This window comes from Dryobates pubescens, chromosome Z (genome assembly GCF_014839835.1).
Source record: "Dryobates pubescens isolate bDryPub1 chromosome Z, bDryPub1.pri, whole genome shotgun sequence".
Taxonomy (NCBI): Eukaryota; Metazoa; Chordata; class Aves; order Piciformes; family Picidae; genus Dryobates; species Dryobates pubescens.
In genome coordinates, this window is record NC_071657.1 from 49066931 (window position 1) to 49085213 (window position 18283).

General features: G+C 39.1%; 1 protein-coding gene across 8 annotated transcripts in view; it reads left to right on the forward strand.

Moving 5' to 3' along the window:
• The window catches only part of NFIB (nuclear factor I B), a 297023-nt gene that overhangs the window by 270946 nt on the left and 7794 nt on the right, over positions 1-18283 (forward strand). For 5 of the 8 annotated variants that reach the window (XM_054179068.1, XM_054179073.1, XM_054179069.1 and 2 more), the window contains one exon: positions 14098-14186. The exons of the other annotated variants lie outside the window; for them this stretch is intronic. In XM_054179068.1, coding sequence (XP_054035043.1) covers positions 14098-14186 — 89 coding nt within the window. The remainder of the gene's footprint in view (positions 1-14097; positions 14187-18283) is intronic. 8 annotated transcript variants of the gene reach the window in all.

Here is an 18283-nt window from a genome sequence, read left to right on the forward strand (position 1 = left end):
TCTCTGACATCCAGTTATTTTGGGGTGTCCAATAATTTTTTTTCACTACATGTTTTTAGACACAATTGTGTTTTTTTTCTACAAATTTGCTGTTGCTTACACCCTCTCCACTTTCCTCAAAGTTCATTGAAAGAGTTAAGAACTTCTTGTCACATGGCCAGAAGGTAGTGGAAGTGCATAATTTTCTCTTGGTTGAGTTTATGACAAGTAGATCATATATTGCTTATTTCATGCATCGTCTCTGTTTTTGGCTTTATGTAGATGAAAATGGAGGTTTCAGCAGAGGCATAGGACAATACAAGTGAGAGGGATCTCAAGAGTCACCACAGTCTTTGATGTTTACTTGTACCATGTGTTAAGCTCCCTTTCATGGTAAAACATGTGGCCACATAGTTTAGAGGGAAGGGAAAGTAAATTAGGTCTCACATACACTTCATAAAGAGCAAAATTTTTCAGTGCCACTGTGTGAAACTAATGTTCTCCCTTCTAATGTATATTGTTTCATAGTCTTGTTCTGTTAATTCGAGACCATCAGTCAATGACCAGTGAGTCATTTATTAAATTTTAAAAAACTGTCATGGTTTCCTCTTTGCTGTGAGTTCTCTGTTATTTTCCAACTTATGCAGTGGATATATGTGTATACTTGCATAAGTGTGTCTGGAGGGGTTATATGTATAGATGCTTAATCATAACTAACTACAAAATGAGGAAATGGTATGTATTGCTGAAACCAATTAGAAGAACACAATACTTCAACCACAAAGCTTTTTCACATGAAAAAATACATATATAAGACTTTCTAATGAATTAGTTCCTTTCACTTACTTAAATCCTAAAGGCATCACTGAGATTACAGCACTATATATGTTTATTACTCAGAAAATGAGGTAGAGCCCTGAGATTGTCTAAACAACTTCAGAAGAGCAAAGGTTATCCTTTAGTAAGGCAGAAATTAGATTGATTTACTATTTTCTTTCATTACTTTACAACAATTTAAAAGAAACCACTCTTCTTGTGGCAGACTTTAAATGCATTTGGTTTAGAGCAGTCCATGATGAATGAAAAGAAAAATCAAGGGGTACATGAATTAAAGGTGATCAATCATTTTGTATTAGTGGAGAGAAATTCTACATTAGAAAGCCAGTGGCTTTAGTTCCAGAAAGGTCTTTCAAACATTCGCCATACCCCATAATGCACATTGACCCCTCAAGAATAAATATTGCCATGGGTACATTGTTTACTTCTTTGGAGGAGTCTTTATGAAGATTTATTTTCTCTGGTTATGAGAAATATTGCCACGTACCTCTGATTACTTTCTGTTGTTGTTAAAAAGAACCATTATATTGCCTGTGTAAATTACAGTAACCACAATACATTTAAAAGTTACACATGTATTTTGCAACATACACTTACACAGCAGCTTTTCACAAACTCATAACTTGTGAGAACTTCCAGTAAACAAATTGTAGTACAACCTGCCTGCTTTTAGATTGGAAGTACTGAATAAGGCTTTAAAAGGCTGAAAAACAGCACCAATAGACATGGTTTATTTGCTTTTACTGATCTGGGTACTGTGAAAAATATGCTGTCACATGCATTGATAGGATAACAAGGTTCTAATGAGGAATTGTAACTATGCAGTTCACATTCTGCTGCAATTGCTGATAAGTCTTCCTGTTACTGGCTCTGACTTGACAGGTGTTTCTACACAGTGACACGAGTAGTTACGAAACATATCTAGCATCTAGGGAGAGACTGTATCTTAAAACTGTTTGATTAGAAAGTCATGTCAGTCCCACCCTCACAGTCTTACAAATGGTTAATACCATTTTGGTTGCTTTACTTCATTCAGTATTGCCTTCTAATAACTGTTAGGTGCTGGTACTTAACAAATGCAGGGAGGGCACTACAGGAAAAGGGCAAGGAAAATGGTAAGAGCTGGTACATGAATGAGTTTTTCCTAATTTCACTATTCATGGTTGATGGGATTATTTTATTAAGTCAAATTTAGTACTCAATACTTACCATCTGTTTGAGAAATATCTTAAATGGATTGTGCATTAAAGAAAGATTAGCTAATCATAGAATCATAGAATGTCAGGTTGGAGGATGCCTCAAAGATCATCTGGTCCAACAATTATATGGGATTACCTTTTTCCCCCTTTCTTTGCCTGATTTGGATCTACTGAAGATTTGTGGTTTCTAATTTGTGGTTGGGGAAGGCTGTGGATGTAGTCTACCTGGACTTCAGCAAGGCCTTTGACACTGTCCCCAACAGCAAATTCCTGGCCAAGCTATTAGCCCATGGCTTGGACAGGAGCACTATGTGCTGGGTTAGGAATAGGCTGGAGGGCTGAGCCCAGAGAGTGGTGGTGAATGGTGCCACATCCAGCTGGCAGCCAGTCACTAGTGGTGTGCCCCAAGGATCAGTGCTGGGCCCCATGGTCTTTAACATCTTCATTGATGATCTGGATGAGGGCATTGAGTCCCTCATCAGTAAATTTGCAGATGACACCAAGCTGGGGGCAGGAGTTGATCTGCTGGAAGGTAGAGAGGCTCTACAGAGGGACCTTGACAGGCTGGACAGATGGGCAGAGTCCAACGGCATGAGATTTAACACATCCAAGTGCCGGGTTCTGCACATTGGCCACAACAACCCCATGCAGTGCTGCAGACTGGGGTCAGAGTGGCTGGAGAGTGGCCAGGTAGAGAGGGACGTGGGGGTACTGGTCGATGGTAGGCTGAACATGAGGCTACAGTATGCCCAGGCAGCCAAGAGGACCAATGGCATCCTGGGCTGTATCAGGAACAGTGTGGCCAGCAGGAGGAGGGAGGTCATTCTCCCTCTGTATGCTGCACTGGTTAGGCCACACCTTGAGGCCTGTGTCCAGTTCTGGGCCCCTCAGTTTAGGAAGGATGTTGACTTGCTGGAGCGTGTGCAGAGAAGGGCAACAAAGTTGGTGATGGGTTTGGAACACAAGCCCTATGAGGAGAGACTGAGGGAGCTGGGGTTGCTTGGCCTGGAGAATAGATGGCTCAGGGGAGACCTTATTGTTCTCTACAACTACCTGAAGGGAGGTTGTAGACAGGCAGAGGTTGGTCTCTTGTCACAGGCAACCAGCACCAGAACAAGAGGACACAGTCTCAAGCTGTGCCAGGGCAGATTATGCTGGAAGTTAGGAAGAAATTCTACGCAGAGAGAGTGGTTGCCCATTGGAATGGCCTGCCCAGGGAGGTGGTGGAGTCACCACCACTGGAGGTGTTTAGGAAGAGACTTGATAGGGTGCTTGGCTGCATGGTTTACTTTTTCCCCCCTTTCTTCGCCTGATTTGGATCTACTGAAGATTTGTGGTTTCTAAGGCTAGACTAGAGGGGAAAAGCAACAAATAGAAGAAATTTGAGGAAAATCAATCAAATCCTGCAGCTCAGTACAATCTCTTGACAAATTTTAGCTGTGTCTCCTTTCTTTTAGCTAAATAATTTTAATGGAGAGGTCATTAGTTCTGTAACAAAATCTTAATGATCAGAATTTTTTTCATGGTTATGAGTTCTTGTGGTAATGAGATTTCTGTAGCCACCTTCTGTTACCAATTTCAACTTCATTAATTTATTTGTTTCTTCAAATGATAGACACTTACACTATCTCTGATGTTTTTTCCTCTCTATAAAGCTAGAATATTGCCAGAAACAGTACTAGTTACGCACTTTACCTGTGTAAACAATATAAAAAGATAGATGGATGGGTGGATAGATAGACATTTGTATTCATGGCAAATGCAGATTAATGTTTCCACAAATAGTAGTATTTCTGTTGGAATGAGTGAAATGACTGACAAGTTGGTTTTTTTTCCATTTATTTTATTTTAATGCACCATGGAGCCTTGCATGAGTGATGGCATTTTTAATTACAAAATATAAATAAATGGCATAGCAAGGTATGTAAAGCAAATAACCTCTAGAACTTTACTGACTATTACAGTAAAGAGCGCTAACTAATGCTAATGAGGAGCTAGTGAACTCTTCGAGTCTTTACATTGATTAATACAATGGCATGATGTTTTCTAAAGCTTGGACTTTCTAAGTATGGTGTACATTTTTACTCAGCTTTGACATTTATGAGGAAGATATTTACAATATCTGTAGCAGTAAGAAACACTTCAGGTCTCTAAAATGCAAAATCAGAAAATTGTAGGTAGCTTTTTATTTCCTATACACCCAACTGCCCTGCCTCTTTGACAGGAAGTTGTTCTTACCAGATGCATCCTTCAGTTACTGAATCACACCATTCAAAATTGAGCTGTCTTCGTACTAGTCATCAAGGAAATTGAAAACTTAATTGTCCACTGAATATACAGTATCTGTTTACAAACTGTTCTGAGTGGATGTTGGTTTTGCTTTCAGCAGCAGGCTGAAAGAAGAACGCAAGTAAACTCTTAAAAAGAACTTTTCAGTAAAGTCAGGAAACAGGTTATCAACTCTTAGGCTGTTCTTATTGTGTCCCTTATCATAACTGACAGTTTGACGTAAAACTGGGTCACATGACCACCAGAAAGGTATGTAAATGAATAAGAGGTCACCTTTCACATAAACTTGCTGGAAAGGAAACACATTTAAAGGAAGTTTCAGTCAAAAACAATGAAAATATGCAAATGTTAAGCTTTATGGGCATTTCTCAACTAACAGAATCTATAGTACAGTCTCCTGCTTACACTTTCCAAAATAGGTATTTAGTAGCAACAACAGAAATTTGCAATGAATGTTAGACAGCCACTTTTAAAAACCTGCTTAATTATTAACCTGTAAAAATTACTCAGATTATGATTAGAGATTGACCTGTTGACTAGGGGGCTTTAATGTACACAGGATTTCCTTACCTGTTGTGGTTGTGAAGTACTCGGTTTAAATTAGAAAGGAAGCTATAGTGAAATCTAGCTTATGTGCAGGACTTCTCAGTATGTCTCATAGTGCTGGAAAGTAAAATAGTTTTCTTGGTATTTTACAGCAGGTGGAACAGGAGCAGTGAGGTAGATGACCTTCAGGGAGGTAGAAGAGTTAGGGGAAACACTTGGTCTACTGCTCTGCTTCTGCCTGGGCCTGTGTCTGCTTCCCTTGATGCTGCTGAGGTGGATGAGAAAGTTGCACTTCCTCCCTGAAGAAGCATTTGTGCTCTGCTACGTTGCGAGCGCAGCAGCAAGGATGTATCACAGGGATGCTAAGCTACTGTATCTCCACATGTCAGGAAATGGCTTGGCTGCCTATGAAGTTTCACCATCTGCTGTAAGGCTGGGCATCCTTTTCCACTTTGGAATACAAACCCATGTTCCTTTTCTCTGTGGTTAGATGAGAGATAAATCAAAATATCATTGGTAATGTTTCTCAGATGGAAGGTCTTGCTCAAGTGGAGCTTATGTGGCTTGCCTTGCTGAAACAGTAAAACCGTAGGGCTGAGGAGCAGCCTGTACAACAGGCTTCTAAGAAAGACTTTTTTGGGTCTTCTATTTTTCATCTATAGTAAATTTTTTAGAAAGTTTGCAGTGTTTTTCAGAATTTATTAATTGTCTTATGAGGACTGTTTCTTAAGTCTCTCAACTGAAGAACTGAAGTTTTCTGAAATAGTCTGAGTAGTTTCCTGCCTTTCCCTTTTACATGTCATAGGTGGCTTACTGTGGGCAGTATTGAATGCGCCTTCTTGTCTCCAGATAGTACTATGGCATGATTTTAGAAGTCAGTTAAGTTAGTCTGAGAACTATAATGAGAAAGAAAGCTTTCAGCATGATTCCAGACAATATACAGCACTCAAAATACTGTACTAAGGTGTCCTATATCCTTCCAAAGATTGGTACTCTCATCAGATCTGTGCTCTCAGGCTTTCCCTACTGAGCCATCTGGACATCCTCAAAGGGAAGCATTCCCTGTACTGTGAACAGACATCTTCCATCAAATGAAGACAGGGCTTATGGAGCTCTTTCAAGTTTCTCCAGCCTTTTTACTCAGAAAGCATTCAACACATGTAAAGGATGCAGATACAGAACTTTAAACTGATATTCCTGCATACTTTGGAAAGCATATTTCTAAATCATATACATTCTGGTCTCTAATCAGCAGTGATTTGGGAGAGGAAATTTTACATGAGAGAGAAAAAAATTTCTTGCCAAGATAGTTTGCAAAGACAGCATGGCATCTATGCGAGCTTGCTGGAGAGTGTGGAACGTTCTAATGTTTGTCACATTGAAAAGATGGTTTTCAGCACAGCTGATGCAGTTCTGGGTTTTACAGAATCACAGAATGATAGGGGTTGGAAGGGACCTCTGAGGATCATCTAGTCCAACCCCTCTGTTGACACAAATACACCTAGATCATGTTGCACAGGAATGTGTGCAGGCAGGTTTGAAAGGCTCCAGATGAGACTCCACAACCTCTCTGAACAGTCTGTTCCAGTATTGCCTCAAAACACCCTCAAAGTAAAGAAGTTTCTCATGGAGTTCAAGTGAACCCTCCTCTGTTCTACTTAGTACCTATTGTCCCTTGTCCTGTCATTGTCCAGCACCGAGAAGAACCCATCCCTGTTCTCATGACCTTTACCCTCTAGGTATTTATATACATTGGTAAGATCCCCTCTCAGTCTTATCTTTTCCATGCTAAAGGGCCCCGGGTCTCTCAGCCTCTCCATATAAGAGAGAAGCTTCTGTTCCCTGATCATCTTAGTAGTCCTCAGTTGGACACTCTCCAGTAGTTCCCTATGTTTCTTGAACTGGGGAGCCCAAAACTGGATACACATCTCTAGGTGTATCCTCACCAGGGCAGAGCAAAGCAGAAGAACCTCCTTTGATCTGATGGCTAACCTATTATCTGTTTATAACAGAACTCATTGTCATACAAACCTACACTTCTTCAAGATGTTCTCAGTACCAAAAGTATGGTACAATTGCTGTAGTGAATAGCACTACAGTTTACACTAACTGAAAGTGAAGCTGAATTTCACCTATATGTGTAATCTGTGTGTCTACAGCGCGTATGTAAAGTGTATGTATTCTATTCTTACCATTACACTATTTATATAGCATGAAATAAGTCATCAATAATATTTGTGAACTAGCTTTCAAAAGCTCTTTTCTGTAGCTTTTTTAATGATAAATGTAAAATTTTAACTGTACAAGTGCAAAGTTTTCATACAGACTGTAGGAAGACTAATGATTTAGTGAGGGAGCTGATTTACTGTGGTAGTTTTAGCCTATGCCTTTAAAAATTTTCCACAGGTCTTGAACAGAAAGTAGTAAAATGTAAATAAATCACTACTGAGCGTAAAAAGGGAAAATAGTGATCGTTCTAAACAATTCCACTGGTCGCTAATACTATCCATATAATCTAAAACAATATCTACAATAACGCATAAATAAAGTCCATATCTTCAGATTATCTTCCATTCCAGCTATCTCAGATGTAGATGATTTAAAAATTCAAAAAACAGGAAATAAGAAAAACAGTTTGTTTCTTCACAGATGCAACAAAGAAAAGGAACAGGGACTTTCAGGGTTCATATGCTATAGATTCCTCATGGATTCTTCTTTTGGGTGGGATGTTGTGTCTGTACTATACACTCTGAATTTAAACTCTCTCAGATAAAGTTAGATTTGTTTGTGGAATACATTGAATTTCACCATTCTCTTGCATTACCCAGTAAGTGTAACCAGGACCTTCAGCAGAAACCACCCCTCGGACAGGTTTGGCCTCTCCTGAAGGAGAAAATACCCAATTTTCCCCAACATATTCTTTAATAACAGGAATTCTATCACCTTCTACCTTTTGTTATAAGTCTGATTGTGCAGCTCAATTTACTGAACCTCTACTATTTACCAGCCAGGTTGCTTGTGCTAGATATTTCTCCCAGTTTTTCAAAGATCCACCCCCCCATGGCTTTCAGAGTGGTTTTGAGCAAACCGTTGTAATGTTCAATCTTCCCTGCAGCTGGTGCATAGTAGGGAATGTGGAATATCCACTCAATGCCGTGCTCTTTGGCCCAGTCTTTACAAGATTGTTTTTGAAGTGAATTCTGTTGTCTCATTCAATCCTCTCTGGAGCTCCATGTCTGCACAGGATTTGTCTCTCCAGACCAGGAATGGTGTTACATGCAGTTGCATGAGGAACTGGGTAAGTTTCCAACCATCCAGTGCTTGCCTCTACCATAGTGCACACATATTGTTTAGCAGATCGAGAATGAAGCAGAGTGCTATAGTCAATCTGCCAGGCCTCACCGTACTTGTACTTGGACCATCGGTCACCATACCACAGGGGCTTAATTTGCTTTGCCTGCTTAATAGCAGCACAAATGTCACAGTCATGGATGACTTGCTTGATAGCATCCATGGAACTGTGTATGGATCTGTCACAAGCCCACTGGTAGGTTGCATCTCTGCCTTGATGTCCTGAATTGTGAGCCCACTGAGCTAGAAAAAGCTCACCTCAGTGTTGCCAGTCAAGGTTGAGATCACAGTTGGTATCTACTTGAGAAACTTTGGCAGCTAAATCTGCTTGATGGTTGTGTTGCTGTTCCTCAGTAGCTTTGTTCTTATGAATGTGAGCATCAATGTGTCTCACCTTCACTGGAATTCTCTCGATTCGATCAGCGATGTCCTGCCATAGATCAGCTGCCCAGATGGGTTTTCCTTTCCTCTGCCAACCATTCTTTTTCCAGTCCTTTAGCCAACCCCACAGAGCATTGGCTACCGTCCATGAGTCAGTGTAGAGATAAAACTTTGGCCATCTCTCCTGTTCATCTACGTCAAGAGCTAGCTGGACAGCTTTTCCCTCTGGAAATTGACTGGATTCTCCTTCTCCATCCTTTTCTTCTGCAACTTGGTCTGTTGGACTCCACACTGCATCCAACAAGATGACAGGAACCTTCTGTGAACAAAGCATATTTCTTTTCCTCATCAGAAAGGTCATTGTAAGGAGGAGCTTTCTCAGCATGAGTTACTCTCTCCTCTGGAGGTTTTGTGCAGTCAGTGCTTTCTGACCAATTTGTGATCACTTCCACCACATCAGGTCTTTCAAGATTTCCTATTCGAGCTCTCTGTGTTGTCATAGCCATCCACTTAGACCATGTGGCATCTGTTGCATGATGTGATAAAGAACCTTAACCTTTGAACATCCAATTCACAACTGGCAATCAAGGAGCTAAAAGAAGTTGTGACTCAGTTCCAGTTACTTCAGAATCAGCTTTTACTCCTCCACAGGCAGCTAGAATCTCTTTCCTTGTTGGAGTATAATTTGCCCCTGAGCCTTTGTGGCCATGACTTCAGAAACCGAGAGAATGTCTGTGTGTCTCACCTGGAGCTCTTTGCCACAAGCACCGGGTTGGACCATTGTCACTTGCATCCATGTACAGAATGTTCTTAATATCCAGACCAGTTCGAATAGGTTCCAAACCCATTGCATGGACTATTTCTCACTTGATCTGGTCAAAGGCTGCTTGTTGCCCATTACCCCACTGGAAACTGTTTCTCTTTCGAGTCACATCATAAAGAGGCTTAACAATCTGACTATCCAGGAATGTGCAGTCTCCAAAATCCCACAGTGCCTAAGAAATGCAGTTTCTTGTTGATGGGATTTGCCATGTGTGGTGGGTTGAAAGGAAAGGCCCAGCTTCCCCTCCCCCACTGAGAAGAAATAGCCACAGCCAACTCAGCCGGTGGAGCAAAATATTCAGCCAGAGTGTCCCTTCCTTAAAGGCACAGCCTCAAACGGTCACACCACGGTAGACACTTTGGTTATCACATCCATTGGAATGTGATGGCAGCCATACTGCCACCACACTCCCAGAAACTGGTTCTCTCTGGCAGGTCCTTTCACCTTGTCTCACTTAATGGTGAAACCTGCTTTCAGGAGAATGTCAATGATTTTGTTACCTTTCTCAAAGACTTCTTCAGCAGTTTTACCCCAGACAATGATGTTGTTGATGAACTGGATGTGTGCTGGAGCACCACCTTTCTCCAAAGCATCATGGATCACTGCGTGACAGATGCTGGAGCTGTGAATCCATCCCTGGGGCAAATGATTGCATGTGTACTGTATGCCCCTCCAGGTGAAGGCAAACTGAGGCCTGCATTCCTCTGCTATGGGAGTAGAGAAGAAAACATTAACAATGCCTATGGTAGCATACCATTTGGCCTCTTTGGATTCCAGCTTATACTGCAGTTCCATCATGTCCTATACAGCTGGGTACATGGGTGGAGTTACTTCATCCAGGGCACAGAAGTCAACTGTCAGGTGCCATTCTCTGTTTGATTTTTGCACAGGCCACACTGGACTGTTGAAAGGTGAATGAGTTTAGCTAATGACCTCCTGACCTTCCAATTGACAAATCAAGTTAAGAATGGGCACCAAAGAATCATGGTTGGTTCTGTATTGTCTGTGATGCAGAGTTTCAGAAGCAACTGGCAGTTTCACATCCCAATCTCATGTTGTCCCTCAACTGCAGATTCATCTGAAAGTTCAGGTCTAATAGGCAACTTCAATTTTCCTCCATCAGTTCCTACAGTTGCTATTCCAAAAGCCCATTTTTAACCCTTACTGTCTTTGAAACACCCTTCTCTTAGAAAGTCAATTCCCAAGATACAAGGTGCATCTGGTCCTGTTACAATGGTGTGTTTCTTCCACTCTTTCCCAGTTAAACTTAGTCAACCTGCAACTTAGTCAACTCCTTAGATCCACCAGTGACTCCCAGATTAGTTATAGGCTGTGACCCCTGACAATTTGATGGTATTATGGTGCACTGAGCTCCTGTGTCAACCAAGGCCCTGTACTTCTGAAATACTGAAGTGCCAGACCACTGAATGTAAACATCCAAGTAGATTCTGTTATCTCCATTATCCTTTTCCTCCCAGGGGTGGGATGAGAGGCAGGGCACCCCTAATTATGAGGAATACATCCATATGTACATTTGACACAGCACCTAGTGTTAGTGATAGAATCACTGCTGGAGCTATTAGAGTTGTTCTGGGAAGCTGAGGAAGTGACAGCTACTCTTCTTGTATTGCTACCTCAAGTTTGCCATTCTGCAGCTCCTGTAATCTCCAGAAAAGAGCAGAAGTTGGTTAACCATCCCACACATTCATCTTTTCACCAAGCTGATCACTCAGTTATCCAAATACTCCCATGTGATTGCCTCTGTTGTCTATTTTGGTTTGACCTAGTTTGAAATGGCCCTCTTGGAGGACATCTGTTCCTGACTTCAGAAACTTGTATCCATCTGGAAGAAGAGGAAAAATTGAGTTTGTCCCCCTTTGCCAATTTGCATATGGAGGTTTTAAATTTGTCCTTCATCTCTTTCATGCAATTCTCCTTCTTTCCAGACAGAGTTTCAATGGCTGAGACCAAAGAAACGTGTAAGACTATCCTCCAGTTGCCTCATTTGGTCAGTAAAATACCCCCAGTAGGAGCTGCTCCACCATAATTTCTTGCCACAATTCTCCTTGCCAGAATAGAAGCATAATTAGGAGGAGCAAGTTTAATGAGCTTCTTGGCAAGACCTGTTCCCACAGGAATTTCATCAGGATTCAGCATACCATGATTTCCATAAATTATTTCTCTCACAAAAAAACTCTCAAGTGCTTGCTTCCCTCATCTATCATATCCCAATTCTGAGGGTTCCATGGGAGGTTATCCCTGGAAGGATGTCTCATTAGGACAGCCAATAATTAATTGTAAATACCTGTAAGTATTGTAAATACTATATATTTCACTGCATTTCACTGTAGATTGTAGGTTGGCTTGTAAATACAGCTTTCATTTGCTTCCAACTGAGCTGATCTGGCAAATTTAATGCTGGGGGGAATTTCCGGCCCACCACACTTGCTAAAACCTGTTTTCCCAAAATGGCAAATGCAGTCAGGTTCTATAATAAGCTAAGTGCTTGTGAGAATTTTTTTTCAGAGAACTGCTGGAGAGAGTCCAATGGATGGCCGTGAAGATGATTAGGGGACTGGAACTTCTCTGTTACAAAGAGACAATGAGAGATGTAGGGCTCTTTAGCCCAGAAAAGAGAAGTCTGAGAATGGATCTTAATGCATCTAAATTTCTAAAGGGTGGAGATCACGAAGATGGTATGGGCTTTTTTCAATGGAAGAGGTAATGGGGACTAACTAGAACACAGGAGGATTCACTTGAACTTCAGGAGAAATTTCTTCACTTTGAGGGTGCTTTGAGGCACCATTGGAACAGGCTGCCTAGAGAGGTTGTGGAGTCTCCTTCTCTGGAGACTTTCAAACCTAACTGGGTGTCTGGATGCATTCCTGTGCAACCTGTGTAACTGTGTCAGCAGGGAGGTTGGGCTAGATGATCTCTACTTTCTGTGATTTTCAAACTAGGTCTAAGTGCATAAAATCATTTGGTAACACTTAAGTTTATGATTTTAGTATTTTTTTATGGTTCCAGTAATCTACAGGATTGGGGTTTTTTGGTAGATTTTATGTTTTGTGAAAGAGGAAAATTGGGGAGATTTAGCCTTTCAGCCTTTTATGCTTCAGCTGGAAGTGGGTTTTTATAGCTGAGTTATAAAGTTTTAAAATATGCATCTGTAGTGAAGATGATGGCATTCTTAAGGATTATAGGAGAAAAACATCTAGCATGTATTAATTAACTGAGCTGACATATTTTACTATGTCGTCAACATTAAAACCTGGTTTACAATACTGTTCTATATGGTGACTAAACCAAATATTTACTTGCCCATTTCTTTATACATGTTTAATGTATTATTCAGTTACCTCTACCAAACTTTTTGACTTCATGTTTCCTTTTCTGATTAATTGCAGTTGGTTTAGTCATGCTTTTAATGGCCTTTAGAAAGGTCCCTTGGAGTTCTTCAGATAACAAACAAGAAACAATCCCTATGAAAACATCAGGGACTAACATTTCCATTTCTCAGACCTTAACAGCAGGAAGCTTATGAGTCTAACTGCCAGACAGCCTCAAGTTTGCAATATTATCTTGTCCTCAGCATTTATATTTTTCAGGAAAAGACTTCAATTAATTGTGTTCCTGTGAAATAGTTTACTCTAAGGTTTTGCTTGGTTGGTTGGTTTGTTTGTTTATTTATTTCTGTAGCCTGTGCTATCAAAAGACTGTGAATATGGACAGAAAACGTTAAAATGCATCAAATGTAATTAAACTGAACAACAACATTATTTTCAGCTCAGAGTACTGTATCATATATGAATTGCTGCAGCATGACTATACAAAGATTAAAATGTAGGTTTTCTTCACAAGCTATGGAAGTTCACTTTTTTAACAATAAGCATTGTCTCTTTTCAATAAATCTGCTAATACCAGAGGGCAGCTGTTAAATAAACAAAACTATAGAGGATTTCTTGAAAAATCTGTGAAGGTAGAACGGATGATTCAAGGACCTGGGAAGAATTTGTTTCAGCTAACATTTAGTACATTCCTCATTATATTAAATATTATATTAAAATGCAATAAACACTAGAGTCTGAAGCAACATTAGTTTAATTTATCACCTTCTTGCTAAATAATACCATTTTCAGTAACATTAGATTAATAAAATGCAATTACAAAACATCTTTACCCTTCTTAAATATCAAGATAAGGACGGTTTGTTTAATTTTGGGAAATTTTCTATAAATTGCATGTCTTCTATGTTTCACAAAATGCATGCTACAAGATATTGATTAAACTTGACCTTTACTTAATAATCATTATATAGAGCATTGCTTTGAGAAAACAGCATATTTATTTCCTTTCTTAAAGTACCTCACTATTGAATATTAACATCTCCTTTTATTCCAGCTCAGTTTGTGATCTAATAATGGCTAATTGTTATGTGCTAAACACTAGTTACTCTTTTATCCTTTATTAATAGAGGAGCATATTAAAGTAGCATTATCTTAAGGAAATCTATAGGCATATATTTCTCAGAATAAGTGATTTTTGTTTGTTTGTTTGCTTCATTTTTAAAAGTTACTTCTTGGGAAAATAAGGCTTTAGCCATGTACAGTACTAGCTTGCATGTATTCATTTAAATACTAAAAACTGTAGTACTGCTCAATCCATATCTGACTGCTAGGTTTCAATTGACAGCTGAGAATTTGTGACTGGACCATGAATCAAAACGGCAGGCATTTATACCCCAGTGCCAGTGAGGATACATTGGGAATTACTTGGCAAAGGTAACCTTTTAATTATTTCCACCCCTACACCACCTCTAAAAAAGTTGCATTGAGCTACAGTATCTGTTTTAGTGGGTCTCCCCAGGAATATCTTAACGGCCTTTGACCAAAACATGCATGTAATACATTCAGCTTATCTGTAGTGTAAGCTGAATTTAGAAACTACCTTAATTAAGCAATTGGAATGACCTGGAATGCTGTGTTGTCTAATGCAAAGGGATTGTAAATTTAAGAGAAGAGTGATCTAAGCTTTAAAAATGAAAATGTCGTTTACAGAATTAGAGGTCAGATTTGGGAAGCTTAGTGATTAATGCAAAGAAAATGGTGCTGTTAGAGGTATTGATGAACATAATAAATAATGTCAAAGGTGGTGATGCTTAAGGATGGTGACTAACCATACTATTCATAGGGACTTCTCTGATCAGATGGTGTAGATTTAGGTCACTTACGTGCGTGAAGGGAAGATATAAACCGTCTTGTTTCTCAACTAAATAACAGAATAATTAGGAATAATTTATGAAGAAGAGAGTCCATTTTTCTGGGGGGGAAAAAAAGCAAACAGAGTAAAGCCCATTAACCTTTGTTACATTATTAAATTATTATTATTATTGTCTTTTATGTGTCTTGGTATACAATAAATTGTATAGAGGTGTGTGTGTGTCTAAATCAATATAATTGTGATACCTCAGTTTTTCATCTTTTTCATATGCAGGATGATCTGCAACACTTGACACTTAATGGGGATTAGGACCTTGTCAGATGAAGTATTAGCTACCATTGAAGTAATTTTGATACTTTCTGACATTTCTGCACACATGAAAATGTACTACTGAAAAGTTTGTCTAAGTACATGTGTGAGTCTCTGTATGTACAGAATACCTTTTGATGCACTTTATTGTTCTAGAGATTGTTAGAAAGTTTGGAGATTTTTACTATCATGTTGGGAGGGTAATTATGGAATTTGAAAATTGGTGCTGTTTATAAATCTGAAATTTTAATGCCTTGAATATTTTTGCTTTATTTTTCATTATTGCTATTTTTTCCAAAATAATATTTAAAATGTGGAAAAACTGGGTGGGAAAAGCAAGATGTTGTCCATTTTTTCTGTTATAGTTTAAATAGCACAATGGAAAGCTAGTTAGTGGATTCACCTCAACTCCTCAAGGACTGTAATTCATATTATAAATGCAGTAATTGCCGCACTTTTCACTGCCAAGAGTGAATCCAAACTGAGCTAGTGTGGCGCAGAGGGATTGAATTATTCTCCCAGTACAAAGTGTGTTGATTTTTAAGGGCATTAACAGGTTTTACAAAATTATATCACAACTGCCTATCCTAGGATTATGCTTGAATAGTTTTAATCAATCATCACTTGTACCCCCTTTAAAGCAGTGTCAGTTTATACTGCCTGAAGCATTATCCAAGTGTTCACTAAATTCTGTTTTTCAGTACCCATCACGCAATTCCTTTGATTATAAATTATGAAAAGAAGGGAAAAAGGAAAAACATTTCGGGACAGTGACCAAGGAAACATTTGTGTTCAATACAAGCACTCTCCATGATCCACTTACCTTTATAGACAAAATGCTTTTTAGGTCACTCTCAGAGTGCTGCCTGCCATTATGAACCTACCAACATATAAAAGTACTGCTTGATGAGCTCAATTACAAATCCTGCCATGGGTATCTCTTCATAGGACTAGGCTGTGCTTACTCCATTTTGAATTAAGCTCAGGCTTGGAGGACAATGAAGCAGATGACTTTCAGGATTTGAGATTTGGAATACAATGTTCTAAAAATGCCACGTAGGTGTGGATCTAAGAAGAGAAATGATATCTGCACAGGCTAAGGAGCCCTTCTCTCACTAAAATGAACACTAAAACAGTGAACATATCGCAAAAGGAATTGTTGCTCAATGGCAAAGAAATACATTCTAGTACAGACAGTAAAGCTTTCCTCTGCAAAATGGTTTGGTAAATGTTTGAGCTGTGTGATTTCCTCAGATCTACAGTGCTCATTTTGGTGATACTCAGTTTGATCTTTCACATCAGGTTATTTCAGGTATGCTGATTTTTCAGAGTATCATTGCCCTCAAGAAGGTAAAAAAGTTGGCATGGAGCACTGTGGATGAACCAGACCTTAGAAATGCAGGGAGAGTGAATGATGATGACACCTTTGTTTTAGCTTTTGGTGGTGGATTTTTGTTTGGTGTTGGCTTTGGTTTTGTAGGCTTTTTGGTGTTGGTTTATTTTTTTGGGAGGGGGTCCTTAGTAGTACCTTTGTGTTATACCTGACAGGAGATACAATGCATGTATTTCAAAATATGATACACAGATTTCAAAACATATTTTCTTTCTGCATAAAGTTATGTGTCTGTTGGCATTTAAAGTCCCAGGGAGCAGTGGTCCATATGCAAAAGACTGAACATTGGGAAAAAAAAAAAAAAAGATGAAAGAATATAAATAATACAGGACAAAAGCCACCCCAAACCAATACTGGTAATAAAAACCAGACGAGTACTTTGCTTAGTAAACATTCTAGCATTTTTAAAGGAAATATTTACATAACATATCTTGTGAGTACTCTAAAAAAAATGGGGAAGACAACCCAGTTATTTGGTGGGTATTTGGAAGTAGTAATTTCTATTTTGCTCCTGATATCCTAACCATCTACAGTTGTGGTGGGTTTTTTCCATTGTTTTGGTTTGGTTTGGTTAATTACTTACAGCATTTATGGTATATATTTTAATGAACTTTAAGCAAAATGTAAGCACATCAATAAAATTAACTTCTCAAGTACTCCTAAAATAATTTAGAATTCATGAGAAAAAAAAACAACCACCAACCTTCTTTTTTTTTCATAGCCACAGTTCTGTAATTACAACTGTTTAGGATTCCTAGACACATAAGGTGAAGGAAAGCTGTGAAAGGCCCAATTAGGAAATACTCAGTTGCTATGTGAAAGTAAGAGCCTATGCAACAAATAAATTTAGACATAAGTAAGAGAAGTATGTCTGTAGGTCTGATAACATAAGCTTGAGCCTGAATCTCAGCCATTACACCATTAATATTAATTCCAGTGGGACCACTCACAAAAGCTGACAAGATGGGTCTCTTTCAGAGCAAGCTGAGTATTTCCACGTCTTTCACAGAATGTAAGCAGATATTCATCATCACAGTGTACATTTTAAGTCAGCTATCACCAAATATATTTTTATTCACAACTATTCTCATATATTATTGTATTAATTTTTAAAGCAACCTTCCTGTGTCAATTTTATGAGTTAAGTGTTACTTTAACATTACATTTACACTACCTAAGCAAAAGCACTAGGTTAGCATTTCCTGCTTTTTGGTCTGTTATCTTGACACATAAGCATAGTACAACATCTGTTTTGTTCCTGGATATGCTGAGGGGAGCTCTGTTCTCAGAGTGCTGAATTTCCTTCTCAGCTCCAGCTGCAGGGGTGTTCAGCTTTCCAAACATCATTTCCCACACCCGCCTAGCACCATTCTGGGTTTATGATAATAGTGCTGATAACAAATCAAATGGGATACTCTTGGATTTTGAAAGAGTAGAAGAGGAATTGAGAATGGGTGCAGACTGCTTTTGCAGCACAGTATGTTGTGTGCACTTATTATTGATCAAACACTTATCTAAAGAAATACAGTCGGCAACAGCATGCACATTTTGGTAAACAGAGACACCTGTTAGAGGAATGGTTTATACCCTCTGCAACCCCCCTTCTCCCTCTTCTCTCATTTCCCTCCCCCCTTCCCCATCTCCAATCCCCTTGGGCAATGTTTTTGGAATAGAAATCTCAATTCATTACAATTTTAGAAGAAAAACACAGAAATACCCTGATTGTAAAAGTATTACTGGAAAGAAAACCTAAAGATTTCTGGTATTTATCAATTTAAATTGCCAACTGTGTTTTTCCCAACTCTGTAATGCAAAAAGATGTGCAGAACATTATGTTTCCTCCCCATCTAGGCAAACATATTCAGAACACTTCCTAAGAAATTAATTGTATTCAAGCCAGACTTGCATGCTGCCATGCCACAGGAAATGGGTCAGCAATCCATTAAGATGCCATTA